Consider the following 24,554-nt stretch of genomic DNA (forward strand, 5'->3'; position numbering starts at 1 on the left):
GGACTTGTACTGTTCATACTAACATGGCATGTGATGAAGGGGAAGCTAGAGAGAAAAGCAGAAACAGAGGCTGCAACACAACTCCGTACTGTAGCCAAGACTAGCAAACGCAGTCTGTCCTCATACTGGTCATGCATGTATGGGGGAAGGTCAGTTTTTAATTAAACTTATTTGGTAATTGGAAATACATTTTCTTCCTCTGGTTCAAGTTCTACAGTGTCTTCTAGGTAAAAGTCTGTCTTCAGCTCCAGCTCACAGATAAGCAAGTGAACAAAAATATTCCTTTCTCCCCAAAGTGATTCAAAGCAGTTTCTGATTTGGTTTTGGCTTGACTGTCCCTCTGAAATGGATGAATTTCTCTCTATTCACAGTCCTACCCGTTTGCAATTACCAACTTATGTGCAACTTCTTCAGTAACAGAGTAACAACACAGTAATCTCTTCCTGCCCCTGCCTTCCATGCATGGCTGAGTTCATGGCTGAATATCCCCTGGAGTTACTTCTTCTGTCTTGACAGTGAGCTGGAATTGTTTGTAATAAAATAATCGTGGAAGTATGACCTCCAAAACCCACCGCCAATATCATCAAATTTAAAAGCTCTGCATGTTAGTCTGTGCTTGTCAAGCTGTTGTTGTCCTCCTGTGAGTGAGCTCCAGACCACATTCCAGCTGTTGAAAAGCACCCCCTCCCCCCGCCCCGTGCTCACAAATCTCCCTCTACTGGCCAACAGCTCCTTGATTCCAGGGGAGTGGAGCTGTTGTAGGAGGAATCTTCTGCTTTCCCTTGCATTTAAAACTTCTCTGAGCATAGGTATGTTCATTAGCACCGTGAAAAGTCCACAGATTTTAAAGAAACTGCTAATAAAAATCCTTTACTGATCATTCTCCACTGCACTGCCAGAAGAGTGGTATAAAATTTACACAGCACGTTGTGCAGTTTATTCTACCCAAGTAAATACTTTAAAGGTATCATGGTAAAAAAAAAAATTATCTGTCGGAACAGCATAGCTCTACCATCAAATCCTTCTAAATACATATGTGCCTCTCAGTAGGTATGATTAGTCCTAGAGAAGGCTTCAGCAGCTGGGAGAGAGGATCTCAGTTGGGCTGTATTCAACTGGTAGGAAGTGCAGCAGTAAATGCACTATGCTATGTGTTTCTGGGGAGCTGCAGTACTAAAGTAGGTGACTCTTATATTAAGTGTCAGCTTGAACTTCTTAAATTTGGCAGTGATGCAGCATAGTAAGTAGTGATAATTGCTGTGCAAAGCTGGGAACATATGGCCATGTAAGAGGGAAAGAGAATAGGGTATGATCTTTTACCAGTGGTACCTAGAGGAGAAAGTTCCTCTTACAGAGGTCTATTTGGCAGCAGCAGTGGAGAAGACAGATGTTTCCAAAACTGAAAACTGCACTGAATGCAGATGTCTTCAACTGAGTGAGCAGCTCTATATACAGGAGGGGATGCCAGCCCCAGGTGTAAGACACCTGGCTGTTTCCCTGTGCTCAGTGTAGAATGGAGTACTGTCCTTGTGTCATTCATTACACAGAAACTTCCCCAAGTTCTATGGAAATATTAAGAGAGGGAAGAAGAAGCTTGGAAGACGACCACATATGAATGCTGTGAAAGAACATTTGCATGCCACTACTCTCTGGTTTAGTTCCAAACAAGCATAAGCTCTACATCAAAGTGTCTTGCATTGGGTATTACTAATTTAGGCTGCAGGTTTTCTTGGCAAACAGGAGTCTTTATGTGATTGACCATGCCCCTACTGTGATGGTTACATCTCCCCTGTGCATATAGGAAAACAAAAAATTATTTCCTTGAGATAAAAGAATAGGGAGTCAATTAAGAATTCATGAAAGAATAATGAATACTGTAACTTGAATATAAGAATGCTAGGATCACTGGCAGAATTGCTCCACCTTCCTCCATTATTTCAATACATTACATTGTCTTAAGATGATTTTAAACAAAATTAAATTAAATCCTTCCAATATCTCTAAAAAATTACATTTCTTATAACATCCCTAAAGGAGAGGAGAAAAAACAACTTCCTTATATTTACAGTTAGTTAGTATTTTGATATACACTGTTCCATTTCCTTTATTATTATAATTCTATCAATACAATTTATTTAATTTTAAAATACACTAGGAGAAAGGAAACTCTCTCTCGTGTCACACTATCAAGTATTTTATCAGTGAGTTTGGGTTTTCTGCATTGCTAAGGTATTTTGAAGTCAAAAGAAAGGATGATAAAAATTTTATGAGGCAATGGATTTTAGAGAGGTAGTACATTACAGATTTATATTAAAAAGAGTTCTTAATTTTAATGGGATTCAGTTCATTTTTCTTTGATCCATAAAGCAAAATATATTGCTGAAAAATAAAAGAACTAAAAAGCTGGAGATCTGGGAGACACATAGCAATATTTATGTTATCATTATTTTATCAATCCACACAGTTACTATTATACTGCCAGCTATACCGATGACAGGAATTAACAAACTTGCTAATTTTTACACATGTTCAAGCTTTAATTAAATGGCAGAGCTGTACTTGCTAATCTGTCTCACTGACACACTGTTTATACCAGCCAAATAATTCATGATAGCTTCATTTGGGCATGGCCAATTTTTCTACACTGAGGAGGCTTCCCTCCAGCCAATCATGCAAGAACTGCTCAGCAAAATTGACTCTATAGTCCTATAGACAATTCTGTATTATCTGGATACTAGGAAACTGTGCAATGTGGATGTTCTAGGGTACATAATATATGCAAATCCAACCACAAAGAGTCAGTTTGGAGCCTTCAGGATGTACAAATTATACATCAGTTTGACATTTCTGGATGTAATTGGACTCTTCCAGAGCTGAACAGGTTGCTCTACACACCACCACACGGTTCTCCAGAAGCTTTGTAAGCAACTACTTGATTTTTCCCACCATGAATTCTGCAAATTCATCATCTGTTCTACAGGAACCAATAGCCACTGAGAAATACTGCCTGAGCATCCTGCTGAGTAATGCTGTTGCTTCTATGTAGCAGAGGTATGAAGCCTCAGGTCAGGGAAAAAACATAACTGCTATTTTAATTCCTTCATCTATTTCGTTCTTATCAACACATTAAAACACATCTTAAATAAGCCACTCACTTTCCCACTTTTTCATACCAAACATCATTATTAAAGAGAAGCTTGCAGCAGGACCCAAACAGTTGGATTAGCACAGGAATCACAGTCAGTTAAGGTAGTGCAGCACCTGAAGGACACCCATCAGAAGGGCAGAAACCACTGCTAAGACACATGTGAAGGCTGCTCACAGGAAGTGTAACAAGCTGCTATTTATCTCAGGACCACAGTGCATACTAGAATAGTTCTCCTATATGTAACTTCTGTAACTATGGTATTTTGAATTTCTAATCACACTAAGTGTGATCACATACCTATTTTGTTCCCTGTAGAAATACAACCATACGGTAACAAACAGAGGTCCAAGGATTCTGCTTCCCAAATGGATTCCATGATTCGAAGAATCTAGTAAAACCAAACATATACATAAGTTATTTTAAATTATTTGGACATTACTTATAACTCACACAAATAACACTACCCAGACTTCTGAGACGGGGCTAAATTTACTTGTCTATTTTACAAATTAAGAGATTAATACGGCAGGTGTGCAGCCGTTCAAGATTATCAGTTACAGAACCAAGCTTTATATCTCCTCATCTGTCCTGTGCCCTGGCAATCTCTACTGTTTTATAAAGTATTAATAAATATATTGCATGATTTCTACATGAACTCATATTGAATACATTAGCAAGTATGTCCATTTTTTTCCCATAAATATCCTCAAAAGTGCTAACAAACCAGTTTGTCAGAACAATCACTGAAATATTACTAGAGCAATGCTACCTACCAATTTCTTTTTCATTTGTAACTTCACCCATTGCATAAATAAATTATAGAAATGCTTAATCAGAAAAAGAGGCTGTCTTGCACTAAATTAGACTCCTCTAGAACACCAAAATGTGAAGTGTGTGTGGCACATGGCAGGAGAAAACAGGGTAACAGTATGTACTGGGTCTAGCTGGGATGAAGTTAACTTGTCTTCAGTGCAGCTCATACAGTTCTGTGGTTCAGGCTGGTGACCAAAGCAATGCGGGTAACACACCGATGTTTCAGCAGTAAGAGTGTTTGCAGAGCATCAAGGCTGCCTTTTTGTTTCTCACTCTGCCCCACTGTGAACAGATTGGGGGTGCACAAGAGGTTGGGAGTGAACACAAACAGGCAGATGACCCAAAACAACCAAAGAAATATTCCATGCTGAGTAACGTCATGCTCAGCAATAAAACAGAGAGGAAGAGGGTTAGGTAGGTTAACCATCTTTTGTGCAGGAACTGGCTGGGCATTGGTCTACCTATGGGATGTGGTGAGTGACTGCCTTTACATCACTTGTTTTCTTTCTCTCTTCTTCCACTTCTTCTTGCTTACTGAACAATTATCTCAGCCCACAAGTTTTCTTGCTTTTACTCTTCCTTTTCTCTTTCCTCATCCCACCATGGTTAACTCACAAGAGAGTAACATAAAAAACTGTAGTACAAGAAAGAAGATCCAGTTTTGATGTCAGCCTTGCCATACACAGTTTAAAAAACAAAAGACAGCCTCATATTTCATATGAACAGTAAAAACAAGGTATACACACTTCTGAAAAGTAAAATGATTGTAAAATATTTTAAAATACACATGTTATTCATTTCACACATTTTAGCTATCATACCTGTAAAATAAGCATGTCCTGACGAAGGTCATCTCCATGTTTGAAGATTATGCCTATGGTTTCATTAGATAGAGCTGTCGGATCTGCACATTTAAATTCAAGCCAGAGAGGCTTCTTCTTAGATGCCATTACTTTACACTTTTCTATCTGTGAAAGACACATTTATTGCTAGCCATTGTACTCCAACATCAACACAACTAACCTTTTTACACACCAGCTACAGAGTAGTTTACCAACTTCCAATCAGTTATACCACAAGAAAGACACTGAAAGCACATGTAAGGAATGGTATTCAATTGCACATAAAGACTCACTGTGAACCTGCACAACTTTTAAGACTGCCCATGATAAAGGAAAAAGTGTGCCTTGACTCTCTGCAACTGGATTTAGCTTGCAATTCTACTTCAGAGAGAAAAAAAAACCCTTTAAACCAGGAATAAGAGTTTTTGACAAAACTAGTAAATAATGGACCCTCACAACAGCACTCTTGACAGGTGCTTTACAAAACTGGAACATAATCATTGTCCAATGCAATTTACCACATCATCCACCCTTGTGACTTCCAGCAACTTCAGTCATTCCAGATTGCTTAATTCAATCCTAGTGAGTTGTTCAAATTCATGGGGAAAATGGCATTTATGAAACTAATTTAACATACTCATTCATAAAATAAGAAAATTTAGTTTTATTACACTTTTAATCTTGATTACATTTTTAATCTTGATTCCATTTTTAATCTTGATTCCATTTTTAATCTTGATTCAGCACTGAAACTACCAGAATTGCATTATTTAAAATGTTTTCTCAACTAACTATGTCTAATACAACTGTAGTATGTAATACTTTCTATTCTGGAATTCCTGGTTCACTGTTGAACTTTAGTATGTACAATAAAGTAATCTAAAATAATGAAATCAACTGTACATTACTGGTTTAGAGCTGACAGAATTGATGACATCAGAGTATTTTGGAATATTCATGTTTCATCAATTGCGGTTCCAAGCTTGTAGTTTAAAACAAAACAGTTTTTACCATTCTTATTTTTAAAAAGGAGAAGTTAAATCCTTGAACTTACTAGAAACACTGATTTTGCTTATAATATTTGGTTTAGACTAGTCAAATTTCAGGGTTTGAAGATTACGGACAAGTAGCACTTGCTAGAATGAAGATGAAATGAATGCTTACCAATACAGTTTGTTATATCAAATATTTTTGTTCATATAGTTGGGGGGGGCAGGGGGAAGGCTCTAACCTTTTAGACATAGCTACCTTCCAAAACCTATTGCTTCCTTCATCTAGGAAGGTCCTGGTAGAGCTGCATACTTCCTAAGTGAAGGAAAACTAGAAAATTCAGAAAGATCTTTTATTTTATTTTGAAATCAACTTTTTTGACATGCAGTTGTTGATTTTTGTACACAAAAGACAAAAGAGAAAGAAATACAATTAAGAAAATAATATTTAAGAAGCCACAAATTCTGTATTTCTGAGTAAACAATGCTTGAATTTACTTCTGTACTGACAGTACCTCAGTCATGCCCAGCTGGGAGGCATTTAACTCTCTCTGCTTGAAGACAGCCTAGCTTATAGCCTGTCAAGGCAGAGGTTTATTCAACAGAAACACGACTAGATCTGGACAACTAATACCAGTTACCCAAATGAGTACCCTATTATTTCACAATTCCTTAGGTGTTGACTGTCCTTAACTAACAGAAAAATCATAGGATATTTTTCTTGTAGGGCCCTTGCTGCACATCAAGTGAATTCAAGAATCCTCACTGTGCTGCTTTACCCAAACCTCACATTGCACAATAGATGCATTAGTCAATTCCCTTTCACTACACATCTGCTGATTTATTAATTTTGTTTTTAACTGAGTTGACATAAACCACTGCAATCTCACCACAAAACTGGAAGCAGCAACACAGAAAACCCTGTATTTCTTAATGCATTCCTAACAAAATCTTAATGTACTGTCTAATAAAAGTAACAAAAGCAGCATAAAGAAATACTGAAAAATCAGAAATAGCTAAGGTAGATTTTTTTTTTTTTTAAGAAGAATAATGTCTGGACCTAAATGTTAATGACAGATATGAATCAGAGTAAGACAGAGAAACTAACTGGAAGAGAAACTGAGTATCCCAAAGTCCCTGAAGTCAGATAAAACAGTTTTATACAGGTATTTAATGTAAAAAAAAAAAAAAAAAAAAAAAAAAAGTCAGTTACCTGGTTAAATCCTGGATTAAATTAATGGAAAAATCATAACTGCCATTAAACAATTTGGATTTTATAGGTTGTTTCATTTTTTAGTGCACGGTGGCATGTCATTATGTTTAGAAAAATGCTAATAGCTTTGGGAACAAAAACTTACTCAGTTCATGAAATGTCATCATATTCATAGTGAAATAAGACCTTCAGACATATTAGCAAAATTTTTTATCAAATGATACATACTTGCAAATAGGAGCTTTTTTTCAAAAAGGATTTGTAGAACTTCAAAACATACTTACCACTAGGGCTCCTGCTCTTAGCCCAGGATCATATGGAACTCTAAAACTTTCTGGGAGATTGCTGCTCTGTAGTTTTTCAAGCTTCTGTCTCAGCTGTGCAATAACTGCAGTTACAAGTAAGAAAACACAATGAAATCAAAAGTTGGAAGGCAAAAAAATTACAGGTAATCAAACTTGTTAAGCATCATGATTTAGCTAAAAACCTCCCCCATTTAGATACTTCTTAAATTGCTTTCCTCAAGGATCTCATGATTTGAGAAATGGTGAAAGACTAACTTGCACTATTAATGGTGAGGGCTGTTTCAGATATCTGAAGGTAAAGTCTTCAAGCACCTCACAAGTCATGTGCCCTATGCACAGTGTTAGAAGCACTGCACAGTGCTCAGTGCTCTTCCAAAGACTCCAGAGATTACATTAAAATGTCAGCTTTCATTTAAAAAACAAAAGAAAACACAGCACAAAACAGGAAAAATATATTTTGCCCTTGTAACTGCCAAGGAAACATTGAACTATGTACTCCAAGGGCTCAGAAGGAGTAATTTAAAAGCACCTTGCATTTTCCAGTATTATTTTGACCTACCTATCATTGCGCTTGCAGACAGATTTGTGTCTTTTGAAGTCTTGGAGTCATTCATACCATAACCTTAAGGACTCTAACTACAGAGGTACTGAATTTCCTATCCTTCTAAAACTGGTTTCCCAGTGCAGCCTTGTTAATCTCACATGCCAGTAAGAAGCAAATTTGCTGTACATTTTATACAAACAAGAACTTTAATGTTGATATCTAAACTGAATCTCAAGCTTCCTAATCATCTTAGAAGAGTATGCACTATACTACATATGATGCACTCTGTTTATCTCAGCTAGCAGGTATTAGCAGCATAAGCGATACACTGGGTATCACCCTTCATTAGGACAAAGACTGAACTTTGTTTTAAAAAACTCGCAGCTTTTAAAACAGCACAGGAGAGGCTGCATATACGTGTTCAAGTAATTTTGGAGATAAAAATCCAAGAGCAAAACAAATCATAATGAGAAAGCTAGACATGGACCAGGATACTTAATATACAAAATCTTAAAATCATACAATTGCAGACTGGTTTGAGTTGGAAGGGACCTTTAAAGGCCAGCTAGTTCCAACCACCCAGCAATAACCAGGGACATCTTCAAGTAGACCAGGTTGCTCAGATCCTCATCCAACCTGACCTTAAATGTTTCCAGGCATGGGGCATCTACCACGTCTCAGGGCAACCTGTTCCAGTGTTTCAGCACTCTATTCATAAAAAATTTATTCCTTAAACCTAGTCTGAATCTACCCTCTTTTACTTTAAAACCATTACCCCTTGCCCTATCACAAGAGGTCCTACTAAAAAGTCTGTCCCCATCTTTCTTGTTAGCCTCATATAAGCATTGAAAGGCCACAATAAGGTCTCCCCGGAGCCTTCTCTTCTCCAGGCTGAACAACCCCAACTCTCTCAGCCTGTCCTCATAAGGGAGGTGCTCCAGTCCCCTGATTGTCTTCATGTCCCTCCTCTGGACCTGCTCAAGCAGGTCCATGTCCTTCTTATGTTGGGGGCCCCAGAGCTGGACACAGCACTGCAGGTGGGGTCTCACCAGAGCAGAGTAGAGGGGGAGAATCACCTCCCTCGACCTGCTGGCCACACTTCTCTTGATGCAGCCCAGGATATGGTTGGCTTTCTGGGCTGCGAGCACACATTGCTAGCTCATGTCCAGAAAATGAAGACAGTTCAAAAACTGCTATCAAATTAAGAAAGTCAAGCCAAAAGAATTACCTGAGAACTCACAGAACACAAATGTTACACTTATCCTACGGGCTTTTAGAAAAGAACTACCTAGCAGTGCCAGGTGACCAATGTGGTATCTCCTCTTGCAAAAAATAAATAAATCTGATGGCAAGATACAGAAGTTAGTAAGTGGACTTTATAATTAGACACCTTTCAAAAAAACCCCAATAAACCAAAACCAAAAACCCCTCAGGTTATAGCAACTTGTGTCATGAAACAGCTTTGTAAAAAACATATGTAGACTTCCTAGACAAATCTAGTTTGATTTCAGTAAGTCTCCTCATTGTAATATAATGTAATTTGAAAATTGTATGACAACCAATTGAAGCTAGTAAAGATTAGGAACTACCCGATTTTAAAATGCAAGTGAAAGCACCTGCTAAAACAATTTCAAGTTGATCTGGCTTAAGAACAAAGTGCTATGCATTTTAAGAGAAGAAACAGCTGCACAGACACATTCTTGGGAGACAAATCATCTAGTAGAGTAGTGATGAAAGCAGATAATCCTATGCAAACTAATATTATGATCTTAAGAATTTATTTATTTATTTATTATTACTTCAAATATAAGCAAAGAGATTACATGAAAAGTGAAAGAAACAGTTTGACAGCATGACTGCTACTGAACTAGTATGGACCTAATAGGAAGGCATTTATTCCTTAAAAAAATCTGCAGATACTGGAGGAAGAAAAATATATACAAAAATTAGATGATGCTGCATGACAGAATGAAATGAAACAGTCCAAAACATTCAGACTGAAAATATGAACAACTATGAACATCAGAAATAATGGGGCAAAAAAGAAGCAATAAACTATAGGATATATATTTTTTAAAAATAAGAAGCAGAGGATACCTGTAGGAAAAATCATATCCTCAATAACCTGATAATAAATTAAATTAGATATAGCATTAGTAGGATACTCCATCATTTCAGGAAGCCTTATTCAGTGAAAATGTCAATTATATAAGTCATCTTTCAATGTTCTGCTGTACATTACATACAAAAATAATTAACTTCAAAACCTGGTGGGTGTTACTGTGATTGCTTTCTCTTGAAACTTTTCTTCTTTGCCCACATAGCCTTCAAATATAATGTATTATGGAAACCACTGCTGTTACAGACATGTACATCTGCAAGGCTGTAAAGTTTCTTTCTAAAACATGGGATTCTGACCAAATATATTTAAATTATAGACTATTTTAAGATAAATTTTAGAAAGTTGTTTAGAAAGAATATTTTATGTGGGGGCTCAGTAAGTCCCCTAACTCACACTATGTGATAACATAACTGATAATGTAACGTATTATATATTGAAGAATAAATTCGTATTTCCTTCAAATTTCTTCTGCATAACCAGAGTGGAAAGGCTTTCTGAACCAAGGACTTCCTGGCCTGGAACATACCAGGCTGAACATGCATGAAGAGGTAGATGGTCTCTCTACAGCTTTTAGAATGTGATTATTGTCATATGTGTTCTCACACTCACTCCCCACAGCAAGCAACTAACAGGAATGAATGACAAAAAGCTTTTAAGGAAGTTGGGAAAAAAAGAAAATAAAGGCAGGCAAAACCCAGAGGTAAACAGGCATTGCATAACCCTGCTTTGGCTTCCAAAGCAGTGCTTACAAGAACTAGAAATAACAATACCACATCTGTGTCCCACAGGACTCCTGTTCAGCACATCACAAAACCCCAAAAATGTGCTCTGTATATTCACTGCTGATCCACCAGCTACTTTCGTGGCATATCAGAGGCTGTACTGGACTCCTCCCTGGTCTTCTTGCCAAAAGTCTTTCAGTGACTGTTTAGGGTAAGGCTGTGTTTCTTGGCAAGTGTCACTTTTCCTCTTTATTTCCAGTTAATATTTGTGTTGTGGGCCATTTCTTTCTGCAGTGCTGGCATTCAGCTAAGGGTTATATACAAGAATTTAGCTGTTTCCCAGTTGCACGGAATGAGGTTCAAGAAGATAAACCAAAGCATGGGAAAGTACTGGGTGTCTACAACATTTCTATTCTTTCCCTTTTGGGGTGGAATGAGCAAGCAAATGTATTATTGGTTCAATCACTATTCACTTACACTGGCATTTTAAAAGAAGTAAAAATTATGCCCCTAGATAGTAATTTATCCATTAATTTTCTAAATAAACAGTACAATTTGCTGCCTAGATTTTCACACCCAGAGAGAAAAAAACAATAAATGAAGAAATGCCTACTAGCAAATACCTTGAGAAGTGACATCATACTTTTCTGCAGAAACCGATTTTATCTCCATTGTAACTTTATGCAGTGATTCAATTACTTGAACCTGCTTCATGAAATCATGCAGCATTGCTTTTCCACATCCCCTAAGATAGGCTTCTAGGATGACCGCAAACCTCTGTTGGTAATGCATGGACTGGGCAATCTCGCTTCTTAAGAACCAAAACAAGAAGTGACCAATTCTTTTGTTCTAGAAATACAGAAAAGTACTACAATCAGCATGCATTTCTTGACAAAGGATTTTAATAATGTCAGTAACTTTAGTATAAGTTGGCTGTATTTTGAAATACTTACTCTCAAGCCACGTTTTAGCAGAAATCTGGCTAATGCGCTGTCATGATACGGCTCAAATTTCACAGCCTGTGTAATACAAACATAAAAGATATGTTATTAATGTATTTAAGATCCCATTGCACTTATACTTTACCAATGATATCTAGAGAACACAGTGCTGCAGGAGTAGAAAATGTGTAACAAAGCAGGTCTTTTAAGGAAACGAAGTGGGGGAAAAAAAGCAAGGCTTCCCTGTGATTCAAGAAGCACTTTTTCTTTGCAACAGGTTCTTTTCAGGTATATTATTAATGCAACAAACAAAGCAATGCAGGGAGTAGCTAACCAGCGAGATTGATCTGAGCACATGAAGGCATGTGAACAAAGCAACATCATTCTCAGACTGTAGTAAAAACCAGCAAGATCAGAAAACACTCTGCAGTCAGACTGACACTGAGAAGACTTGAAAAGATAACTGCCAAATGCAATTATGTATTTGTAATCATTCTTTAATAAAAAATTTAAGCAATAAAGCACTGGGTTTTGACAACATCTGCCCCTTCAGGACTGCGGCAGCATGGTTCACTGCTGGGTTCCCCAGCAAGCACAGTATAAGGAGCAGCTTGTCATAGCACCTAATCTGGCCTTTAGCCCCTAAATGACTGACAAAATAGAATAGAGGCTCTGATACACTTCCTATATTAATGGAGTAGAATTAAGAGGAAGACTTCACCAGAGTGTTTCTTTGTTCTTAATGACAATGTGAGCACAGATATATTTTTTCTCTTCCAACAGCCGCTCCCCTCCACCCAAGGCCACAGATATTTCCAAGCTACTGCCAAAAAAGGGTGGAAACAAAAAGTCAACAACTTTTCTGAAGTGTTAGGATTGGAATTTTTTTGCTGTTATTCTCTCTCCCATCACAACAGCCGAATGAATTGGTCTATCAGAAAACTATTACACTTCCATGTATTGGGCTGTGCCAGGGAACTTGTCCACTTTAGGTGGTTTTTCCAGCAGCTTCCTTCCCACTGCTTGAAGGACTCAAGTATATAAGAGGTTTATATTAAGGTTAATAGTGAAAAGAAAGCTATACATGTATATCCCATGGCAAGAAAAGATCAGTAAGAAGCATACAGTCTCTGTAACAGTCACAAAATCCCTGTCATGGACTGAGGGGGCTGGTGAACGGCTTCAGGTTCTGGAAATAGAGTGCCAGGAAGTGGCATGTAGGGAAAACAAAGGGATGTGCAGAGAGCTGGGTGCACATAGTACGCTCAGCTTTCGGAAGTGACAAAGTATGTAAACCTCTAGTGATAGTTATTCAGCAAAATATAATGGCTCTTTCAAGATCACTGTGATCTGCAGCTTGCAAAGAAGCAGCCAAGCCATCATCAGAGGTCCACTAAATTCATCAAACAAATCACAGTATTTTAGAAACTCTTAAAAGTACTGTGGTACACAGTTGTATTGTTGTATTTTTATTATTAAAATATCAACACTATTTCTGAAATGTAAATCGTCCTGTGGGTTTATTCAACAGAAAAAAAAAAAAGAGCTTTTTAGTCAACCTTCTAGAATGAATCAACTTATAAAAACACTATGACTTGCTCTTTCCAGCTGCTGACTACGAGACAGACAAGAAACCCAAGCACCAGACTTGCCCTTCTACAGTATCATAATTCTGCAAGAACTCTTGACCATCTCTGCAATACTGTTTTATTTCCCTAAGCAACACCATCTTATTTATAAAAGACAACGAGAACTCACAAACATAAACTGATTTTAAAATATATAGATCTTTTTACTTTGTGTATGAGATTATGAGGTATGAGTTTCTAATAAAAATTAATTTTCACTGCAATAAGGCATCAAAAAGCAATAATTATTATATAAATTGAAATGGATTTGCTTACAGTTCCAAGCAAGCCTATTTAAAACCTCTTTCTGGTATAGACTTTGCTGAATGCTCTCAGTGCATATCCCTGAAAAACAATTTAAGGATCAAATACAGCCAAACAACCAGCCATTGCTTCAAAACAAAACCTCCTTACATTAAAGTTGTAAATGTATTTTAACATAAAAGAATATTAGAAAAATGTATTATGAGCATGCTTATTATGCTTATGTTTTAGAAATCATTATTTTTAAGATGTCAATCCCATTTTTCCTTTTTCTTCACAAAGTCAAATATCAACATTTCAATAGCAACAATAAAAGGTAGCCATTAAAAACTGTCTGCTGGTACTTCGTCAGGTTCCTGCACATACCTTTGCCTTGTCAATTCAGCAAGAGAGCTTTACTCACTGCCATATACAAGCAGTAACATCACTGGTGTTAGTTTTACAATGGATTTTGTGGTATTATATTTTAACTGTCCTATCCATGTTTTATCAACTGCACAGAGACCTTTATAGGAAGCTCAATATGGCACGGCTGCTTCTATTTGGGATAAACCTAGGGGGAAAAAGAATGTTTGTTTGATTTCTAACTCTACTGGGAGGTAAAATGGGAATATCCTGTGCAGAGTGAAATAAGCCATAAAGCTTTCATGAAGGCATGAATGTAAAAAGTGAAGATCATTAGCAAAGAAAACATCTTGGATGTGTCCATTAGAGCAGAGGAATGGCTGACATCCATTCTCTGAAAAATGTGTATTTCCAAATACACTGTGGTATCAGTACATTGCTGCAGGATGCTGACGGCCTATGCTCTGTTGTTAGCTGAGGAAGGAAAGAAAAGGAAGCAGCAAAGAGGTAAAAGTTTGGATCTTGTAATTTTTTTTTCCTTTTTGGGGATGGCAATCTTTTAATTTCTTACTACATCTTTTATTAAAAATGACACGGTGAAGTCAAACTACTATGATTTTACACTACAGTAATTTAATTTATTGTTAGAGATTTAATCTCTTTAAAACTCTCCAGATTTGTACTTCCTGAAAACAAATAATTTCAGAAACAAAGGTAAAAATACCCCAGTATTTTCCCCACTTTCTCAGGCACTTTGATATCAACCAATCCCCATCCCAAACCCCTAATTTGGATACAAAAGCGAATGAAACTGCTGAGCCACATGTAGACAGCAAAGCTCACAAGCCCAGCATAAATATAGCAGCAGCTACGTGGGAGGCCCAATGGGGTAACCGTAGCGACTCCTTTGGTTAATGCAGAAGTGCATAAATTCTGCCTGGGAAACCTAATCTTCAGACAAGCGAAGACAAGGCTAAAAAGGCTATGTTTAAAGAACTACTGATGCACAGCAAAATCTGAAATACTAACTTCATTCTCCTGGGAATCCAGGGTCTCTCTGAACCTGCAGAAATTAGAAGCCCCATCCCACAGCTTCTCAGCTGCAGCAGTTCCTTTTTCTTTTTTTTTCTTTTTTTTTTTTTTTTTTAATTTTGAATGCCAATTTTGTCTTCTGATTCTTTGAAAATCAGTATTTCCTGCTCTGTGGGGTGACAACCTTTCCGCATGAACCACCTGTCGGGTGTGGGAAGCTTGTGGAGTTGCCTTGCTTTAGGGGACGCGTTTACCAGGAAGAACCACAAGTTTACACCTTTCATCAGCCATCAGATGTAACTTTGCTGCTGACAGGCTGCCTAGCTCCAGCACTGCATTGTGAAAATGCAAGCAAACTAAATTTCTTGTATAACTGATATAAACCTTCTTGATGTTTCATCTGGCAGATCCGCATATAAAACACTTTAAATCGATAAAGCGGTGATTCATTGCCATTAAAAACGCAGTTTTTCACCCAACTTCCCAGAATGAATCAATCTTATTGTGTAGTCTAGCAATCCTTTATTTACTTTTTAAAATGTTTTTGAAGCTTTTAGATAAATTTGGTCATTGCAACATACTATGTAACTACATTGTTATTTTTGACCTAAAACCGAACCCCAGATTTTAATTCAGGCCTTGCCCATGTCAATACCTGCCTTTATTTCTGCTACACTCTTTCTAAACTATTGGTAAAGATAGTCAACAGTTCTTCGGTCTTGCGTGATTGTGATACAAACAGGATTAGAGATAGCACAGTTAGAATTTGCTCCCTTCATAGCTGTGCTGATGTTGAAAATTTCCAGAAAAATACACAGTAGTATGTAAATGCAAGACACAAACTGTAAGACACAAGGCAACAGTAACACAAAAATAACAGCATAGGCAAAAGGCAAATGCAGAAAGTGAGTTCTGGGTTAATTTGGTTGCTACCACTGCTTTGACTAAGCACTGAAGATTTCAAAACCAGTGACTGCTAACTAAATCTACTAAGTTGGGAATGATGATGGGGTAACGCAAATATTTCCGGAAGGCAGAGTTCAAGAATGCAAATACACCTTACCTGCACAAGCTGTAAAAGATAATGGAGAACATCATCATCTTCTAAACTTTCCAGTTTTTGAACTGCCATTGCTCGGACATTTTCATCTGAAAAGTTACAGTCCAGAAGTTGCATTGTGAGTCCAACATCTAAAGTGCTTTGATCCCAAGCCTCTTTTTTAGCTAGCAACTGGTACGTTTTTGCCACTATTTCTTGTTGCCCCCATTTCACAGAGCTAAGCAGCTTAGGATATGCCTTGGGGTGCTTTATGCTTTCATATCTAAAGTGCCACAACAGTTCTTTGTCTTCAGGAGAAAGTGGATTAAGTGGGTCAGTTGCTATGATCTCTTCAAGTTGCTTGCGAAGCTGGTTGGGCATTTCAGCTCGTGTCCTATCCCCTTGGGGGTCTGATGTTATCCTGTGCTTGGGCAAGGCAATTGGGTGACAATATTTGTCCAGCACAATAGAGATAGCCATTGAGTTTTCTTTATCCGGGTTAGTTGCTGATGTGAGTTTGTCTGCATTGATACTTCCTTGTTCTTCCCCCTTGCCTGGAATTTTCCACATGTGGAGCACATACTCCCCACTTCGTAGCAGGAAACGGTGATCTATCAACAAAAGATTTACATAATAAAGAAGCTGAGTTTTGCATTTTGAATCAGAGTTGGGGGATTCATGTGACTGAAGGTTCGTCTTTGTGGACAGCCCCTGTGCTTTGCCACAGTATATCTGAAGATTCAGGAGTGCTCCTTTAGGCAAATCCTTGATTTTGATATCAAACTCCAACCAAATATTCCACAGAACCTCCTCAGTAAAAGGCTTCGATGAAGTCCTCCTCTGTGACAGGAGCTGTTGCCCATGTTGAATGTTAGCCTCCACAAACACAGTAAGATCAGTGTTTCTCGGTAAAACAGGGATATCAATGCCAATTATTTTCACCCTGAATTTCCTATTACAATCCCACAAAGAGATAGTGAAGACTCTCTCGTGATCTTTTCCATCTATTGTCAGTTGTTCATGATACCCTGTAACTCCTGTACAATCGTCCACCAAAGGCCACTCTTCCTTCTGAACCTCATCCTCATTCAGGTCAGGGGGGCTGTCTAAGACAAGGTGGATTTCTTCCCCATTCTTAAGGCATTGTCTTATCCAGTGAAAATCTTTGATTGGTGTCTCTCCAGTGATGTACTCATCTCTGCCACAAATCCTGAGAACAAAATCCAGTTCACTATGGTCTTCAGGAATGTCCATCAAAGACTTTTTCTTCGCCATTTTTGTGAAAAAGCTGTGAAGAATCATATCTGGAGTATCATCTATTGACACTTTAATTTTCTGACTAGTTGTTCCTCTATGTATGATTATGAAAATGTTATTATTAGTGATCTTTTTAAATAAATATTCTGGGAGTGGCTTAGATGTAGTCCATGGATGCATTGCATACAATTTAGGATCTCTACAGGCTACCTCTATCATTCGTGGAGTGACTAATCTGCGACGGGTAAATTCTAGCTCATCATCATGCACATTGCTTACATCAGTGACATCATAACCAATTAAATCATTAAGCTGCCGCTGAAATTCCTGAACTTCTTCTGATGGTTTTTGTTTCTGGACAACATAGATCTTGCCTATCTTTTTCTGTAACACTTTCCAGTACAGTATGCAGTCCAATGTCTGCAATACTTGATGTTTATCATAAATTTCATACCATTGCCCTTTCTTCTGATACTGCAGAATAAATTGATCTGGGGTGAATGCGTGGTAGAAGTCTGTGGTTTGACTCATCTCTATTGCACGCATCCAAATCTGTGCTTTCATTTGCTCAACTGTACAGTTGCCAGCTATTTCGAGTAATATAATTTCTGGTACTTTAGTATGTTTATTGCTTGTAGGTAAAATAAACTCAATGGATATCAGTTCCATTGATGACAAATTACTCGATGTACAATGAGGTTTCATTCTTCTTCTCCTTCGTTTGTTCTCCTCTCTCATAACAACAGGCTGTTCATAATCCCCCAACTCCATGCCAGAAGAAATCTAACAAAACACAAAAATATCTGATTACTTTCTCATTTACATTTTTCTTTAGTCTTATTTTTTAACTCTCCTTAATTAAAATCACAGGCCAGTCAAAATCCTGCTAAGTACAGGCTTTTTATATTTCCCCCTCCCCTTAATTTCTGGTCATAAATACTTGATTTACATAAACCATCTCAGATGTAATCTACTCAATTCAAAACCAAATATAGAAAAAAAAAAAATCCAATTATTAAATAATTAAAGTAGAGCTTTTAAACAGCCTTCTCAGACTTCACTGAGGATAAGCAGGATAAGCAGATGGCTATAGTGCTTCCATTTGATCAAGCACTGATTCTTCTGCTGCCTCATCTGTTTTGATGCTGTTGATGTTAACGTAAGTGGATTTTCATAGAAATCAAATGACACACTACTGCATACGAGCAGAAGCAATCCCACTGAGCTCCAGGAATGACAGAAAGTAACAAAACAAGTAATTTATTTGCAGACTGGACAGAGGTTAGCCTATGCCCATTTTTCTCCGCCTCTCTTTTCAGTGATGACGAATAAGGATATATACCAAAAAAAGCCCTTAAGATTGAAAAGTCAGAGACTACTTCTGAAGACAGACATTTAATGCTCATCTAAAGTCAAGCCTAGTATTCTTAGATGTGCTGCTTTTAAATAATTAACCAGCCTGAAAACATCCATCCATTTTTAAAGTAAACACTTCCATTATGAACTATTAGTTTGTTACAGAAGAAAGAACTCATAAGCTGATGCCGATTTATTACTCTATACATCACACCTAAACCACCTGTAAACCAGCTTTGAACTCAAGAAACCTACCTTATCAGCTTTCAGTAAACAAAAAATATTGTTCCTCACAGGTAATCTCCATTGAACTATATTAAAGTGGAAGTTATTCACTGAGAGCTTGGAAGAGAAAGGCAGAGCTGATTGAGCGTGCTCACACAAGCTAAGTTACAGCAACATACTGAACATCTTTTCCAGATAACACTTTTTACACATAAAATCATCTCTAACTGCTGGAAAAACTAAACCCAATGTTACAACGCCTTAGCAGATAACAAAACAAGAAGATAAAAATACAAAAGGTTAAACTGAAACAACATAGCATGCTAACTAAAACTAACTTTTCAAGTTCCGGAAAGCAACGACTGTGGACACGCCACCTCTGTAATTATAAAGCACAAGGAAATATTACCTGCTTAAAAAATAAAGGCTGAATTGCTGAAGACGATTCATTTGCTTAATTTCTGAAGTTCCTATTTTTTTAAAGGAAGATCGTTCACACAAAAATTTTCTTTGTTTAAGCTGTTCTGCTTTTCTTGCTTGCCCTCCTATCCAGATGCAAAGGAAGTGCTGCGCTTACCAGGAAGGAAGTTTTAACCAAGTTGATTATACATATGATTGCTCATTTAAAAAAAAGTCAGAATGCTTTTCCTGTTACAAGAGTAAAAATACACTATCAGTACACCAATTTAATTTTAACATGCATGCATAGAGGATACGCTTAAAGCCTTTTAAAAATAGCAGAGAATAAGCTGGGCAATAAATCTAATGGATCCAAATAAAACATTTTTAAAACAATATATTTTGGAGAGCCTAACTACTTTATAAAAGTTAAATAAAAATATTAAAGACAACTAAATCTGCAATATTTCCTTATTTTTATTTTCATGGTTATAGGCCTCTGAGGACTCTCAACTTAAAGTCATTAGAGTTTTTTAAACCAATCTCCGTACAGGCGTCACATGGAGATGGTATCTGCCAAGGATCTTGTGTGGTACCCTCAGCAATAGAACTGCCGGACAGTCTTCCCCCTAGTATTTTTAACTTATCCATTTATGTTTACAAACACACAGTGAAATCCACTAGAAATGATGCTTAAGAAACGGTGGACTTTCAACCCTAATTCTTGTGGTTAACTACAACGTGAAGAGCTATTCCTTTATTCAAAAATCCCCACAGAAAAAGATTTGGGAAAACATATACAATTCAGAAAGAAAAGACAGAAAAACCTCTAATTGTATCCTTTTTCCTTATGACTTTGCCAGCAAAATACTGACATTTTGAAGACCAATAAGCCATACACCTCCTACAGAACTACATACCCTACAAAAATGATGACTCTTGAGAAGGAGAAAAAATATGAAACAACTGAAAGGTCTTTTAGCAACATTGAAGTGGTGAGGTCTTTTTTTTTTTTTTTTTTTTAACATATGCATGCTTCCTATCTTGTAAGACACCTTCCTTATTAAAAAGGGGAAAAGCTCCATCTGTATTGGCAAAAAAATCTGATAGTCTCTTACCTGCCGCCAACATGCCATTCAAAATTAATACTTTACCAAGGTTAAAAAAAGAAACATACCCTCCACCATAGACATAGCTCTGCTTTCTTATAGCATCTTTTTGCTTAGCAGCTAAGATTGGTTTCTTTTTGGAGGTTATTTTTCTCAGGAAGTAAGTTTGGGGAAAACACACTCTGTTCCAGCTTCCTCTACTTTTTAGAGCCAATATTTGAAATTTCTCATGGAAGTGAAGCTGCCCTGAACATTTTGTTGCTGCTATGAAATCTACCCATCTTGGCCAAGACATCTCCAACACTCATCCTTCACACATGTGAAGCCTGTCAGCATTCATCACCCACAGTCTGCAGGATCTCAGCACTATACACTGGTTTCCTCTCCAGTCCTCTCACCTGAAAAAAACACGCAGGTGCTGGAAAACTTGAAGACCTGTAACCTCAACAGCAGTGCCCAAGATGATGGAGGAGAAATAAGCAGCTGGTTCCACATAAAAAGGAAAAGGATCTGGAGGTGTAGGAAAAGAAAAGGAGCAATGCTAAAGGGGAAAATGTTTGCAAAAACTGTGCTTTGAAATTCCCTGACTTTGCCACGCTTTTGCAGAGTCTGTATTTTGAAGTATAATTTCTAAAATGTGTAATAAAGTAACTTTTTTTTTTTCCATTTAAAAACAAGCAACTAGCAGTGAGGGGTTTTTTCATGCCAACAGGCAACATATGTTTTTCACAAATATCCCTCATTCTAAAAGTCATCGTGCTGACCCTATGAAGTAAACCTAGACTCATCACAGTTTCATTGGGTTGTGCCAGACCTAAGAAAGAATGCCGGTTTAAAATTTTGCTGCCATGTGATATGCACTTAAAGATTAATTTTTCAAACACATATACATTCAAATATTCCATCTCCTGCTAAGCTATTCTAGCACTACTCCACTGATCAAGACGAACAAGAAAATCAAAAGCAGCATCTCTGCCTCGTGCAGCAGAGAACTACCCTGTACACTGCTCAATGAACATAATTGTTTGACACTTTCATCCATGTAAAAAGACTGGTAGAGCAATATTGTGAAAGGTTCAAATACTGCCCCACAAACTGCATCAGATACAATGCAAAGTGCATGACACTTGTGTAACTGCCCACACAAGACTGTCTCTTTCACACTCATTTGGGCTGTGACCTCCCATGTCTAGTCCAGTCCAGTACAACCCAGATGTCCTTCTCCAGTTCAGCTCTGACCCCCTTTCATCAGCTTCAGAAGCCAATTCTTGGAATGGTAACTGTCTCTAATCTGTCTCTGCAATGACAGACACAAAAGTGTCCACATTCTTAGGGTGACACCAAACTGTATCTATTTCCACTAATCCATGTGTAAGCATGGTAAAACCATAATTCCTCATGCATATGCATCAGAAAACTTGGATGATTATAACTGAAAATCATTTAAAATAACCTCCTAAAACCTTTGTCATGTCTAAGCATTACTTACAGTATTGACATTTCTATACGCCTACTGCACAACCACACAAAAAGGTCAAAAAAAGTCACTCTTCTTATTATTAATTCTAATTTAATTTAATTCTAACCCCGTATTTCCCTGTATTAGGAGAACTGTCCTACTACTAGTCAACAAATCCTGACAGGCTGCAATGGAGCAGGAGAAGTGGGCCCATAAAAGACAACTAAGAAAAGCAAACAGGCTTGCCTTTGTCTCCAGTAGTGTTCCTATCTCATCACTCAGGTAAGCAAACCGATCATAACAACAACAACAACAAAATTTGGTTAATTTTCAGCTGGATCTGTTCCCTAATCTGACTCATCACTTGCCAAGTGGTAGGGAAGGGAAGAGATGGGAAGGGAATGAAGACAGCGCAGTTTAGGATGAGACTGAAACATAATTCACAGCAGGATTAGGAGATAAATTAATAGGTAAACTTGTTAAAGGATTTGAGATCACTGGTTGAAAGGTGTTTTAAAAAGACACTGTGGTATTATCATTAATTACTTCATATGTTCTGCTACAAAAAAATTCAAGAGATCTGTCAAACGTCACTGCTTTGTTAGTGTTTTACCAGTTACTTATTCTTCATCAGTTATTCTTACGCTTATTCTACAATAGTTTCTGTTTCTGGTTTAATCTACCATGTGAAAACCTTATTTTTAAATTATTCTTTTCACTTTAAAGTCAGCTCCTTCCCAGACAACACAACCTGCAAGAAAATAGGCACTCTCTATCAGAGTAAGAATCACCTTGTGCACACATTACACAAATATAATAATAATCTATTTACATTCACACTTTAAAGATAAATGAAAAAACCCACCTAGGACATGACCCAAAATTTTCCAAGCAGCATTCTACGTGTACTCGCCAGCATTGTCCTGTAGCAGGAGACCGCTTTGCACTTGCAGGATAGGAGTACAATACATCTTCCCTATGTCTACAGTGAGCCAGTGCTGAACTATGCAGGCAAGATACAGCACTAACATGTTACGCATGAACTCAACAACAAAAACTGCTTTGCTCAGTTCTTTTGTCAAATCCTCTAGCAACTACTAGCTCTCCCTGGAATTAAATCAGTGCAGCTTCCTATTAGCAAGTAAACTTCATCATCATCATCACAGAACGTCACTGCTAATACAGTCACATTCTTCATCAAAAAGTGTACTAATCAGCAGAACATCTGTGCCAGGAGGCTGCACGGTCAATCTACCTGCTATTACAGCTGTAATATTTTCAGGACCTCCCTGCCTTCACTACAGACATTTGTGTATTTTGGTTTCTACACAAGGTTATCTATTTGGGGGTGCTTCTGGAACAAACAGTAACTCCTAGCTGGTTCCAAAAATTTAGGTAAGAATCTTGGCGAAGTTCTAGTTAACTGGTTATACAAATGATGGTGATCTACCCTTAAACCAACACTTCACAGAGTTTGAAAACATGGATATATGGCTCCTGCAGGGACACACTCCCCATCTAGATACTGCCTGTCCTTTCAACTTGTGCCTGGTTCTTCAAATACTGATCTTTAGCAGTGTGATCTGATCTCCACTGACAACCAACTCCTGAACGCCCTCAGCTACTATTTCAGACCATTTGTAGTGGGGGAAGGTTTTACAGTCTACACGTATCAGAAAGACACAAGAGGTTATTATTTGTTGGATGAGGAAATATTTATTGTTTCAAAACGATGTTGCAGCTGAGCTGACTTACAGATCAGAGGGAACAGCTACCACTGTCTAGCGTGATCCTTCACTTTGCATTGTTTTATTCTACGCACTCACAGTTTCCTCGGCAGGTTTTGCATTAACCCTGCAGCTCCTGTTTGGGCCAGGACGCGAGCCGGGACCGAGGCCGCAGGGAGCGACGGACCGGGCAGCGTTCGGGGGCTCAGCCCTTGCCCTGGAGGCGGCCGTGCTGACTCCGGTCAGCCGCCCGCGCCCTGCTAGGAGGGGGCTCGGGCCGAAGCGCTTCGCCGGCGCCAGGCCCGGGAGGCGCGACGCGGCGAGGAGCGGCGGGCCGGGGCTGCCCCCCTCACCCGGCCCACCGGCCGGGCGCTCAGGCCGCGCCCGCCCTGCCCGCCCGCCGCCCCGAGATGGCGGCTGGGGCCGCGCCGCCCCGCAGCGCCCACGGGAGCGGCAGCGGAGTCCTCGCCGCGCCCAGCCCGGCGGGGCAGCCGGGGGCCGCGGCCGCGCCGCTCTGCCCACCGCCACCGCGGGGAGCCGGGCCGCGCCGCGCCGGCCTTGTGCCTCCGCCGCCACCTGCGAGCCCGGCCCTGGGGCAGGGGCCACCGGCGACCCCCCGCCGGCCCCTGGGACGGAGCTACTCACCGCAGCGGCGCGGCCGCGGCCCCGGCTCCGGACAGGTGTTTTCCTCAGCAGGAAGCGGAGCGGGCCGGGGGCCGGAGGGGAGGCTCCATGGCCGGCGGTAGGCAGCTCCGGAGCCGCCGCCAATCACGCGCCGGGCAAAGAGGGAACCGGCTGTGGGGCCTCCCCGCCCCGCTCGGCCGCCGCCGCCCGGCCCCGCCGCGGCCCCGGGGCGCCCGGCTCCAGCCCCCGCCGCTGCGGCCGGCCCCCGCCGCGGCCCGGCGAGCCGGCCGTCGGGGCCGGGCCCCTTCCTCCGAGCGAGGCGGGGGCCTGGGGAAGGGGCCGGCGCTTGGCCGGGACGCCCCGCGGGTCTGCGGAGCGCGGTGCCGGGCCTTGCCGCCTGGAGGCAGCGGGCAGCCCTGGCGCGGCCCGGCACCCCCCGGCCCGGCACGAC

At 39.3% G+C, this 24,554-nt stretch overlaps 1 protein-coding gene across 3 annotated transcripts in view; it reads right to left on the reverse strand.

Annotated features, from left to right (window-relative positions):
• Nucleotides 1-24,325, reverse strand: part of PIK3CG (phosphatidylinositol-4,5-bisphosphate 3-kinase catalytic subunit gamma) — a 34,969-nt gene extending 10,644 nt beyond the window's left edge. The window contains exons 1-8 of one of the 3 annotated variants that reach the window (XM_074903333.1): nt 24,125-24,325; nt 20,692-20,803; nt 15,972-17,987; nt 11,652-11,717; nt 11,322-11,547; nt 7,290-7,393; nt 4,783-4,929; nt 3,446-3,536 (exon numbers count right to left, since the gene is read on the reverse strand). In XM_074903333.1, coding sequence (XP_074759434.1) covers nt 3,446-3,536; nt 4,783-4,929; nt 7,290-7,393; nt 11,322-11,547; nt 11,652-11,717; nt 15,972-17,975 — 2,638 coding nt within the window. In that variant the 5' untranslated portion in view covers nt 17,976-17,987; nt 20,692-20,803; nt 24,125-24,325. Of the gene's footprint in view, nt 1-3,445; nt 3,537-4,782; nt 4,930-7,289; nt 7,394-11,321; nt 11,548-11,651; nt 11,718-15,971; nt 17,988-19,194; nt 19,340-20,691; nt 20,804-24,124 lie in introns of those variants that run through there. The other 2 variants (XM_074903331.1, XM_074903332.1) reach the window with 2 other exon arrangements.
• Nucleotides 24,326-24,554: the final 229 nt, after the last annotated feature.

Source organism: Athene noctua, chromosome 3 (assembly GCF_965140245.1).
Source record: "Athene noctua chromosome 3, bAthNoc1.hap1.1, whole genome shotgun sequence".
Taxonomy (NCBI): domain Eukaryota; kingdom Metazoa; phylum Chordata; class Aves; order Strigiformes; family Strigidae; genus Athene; species Athene noctua.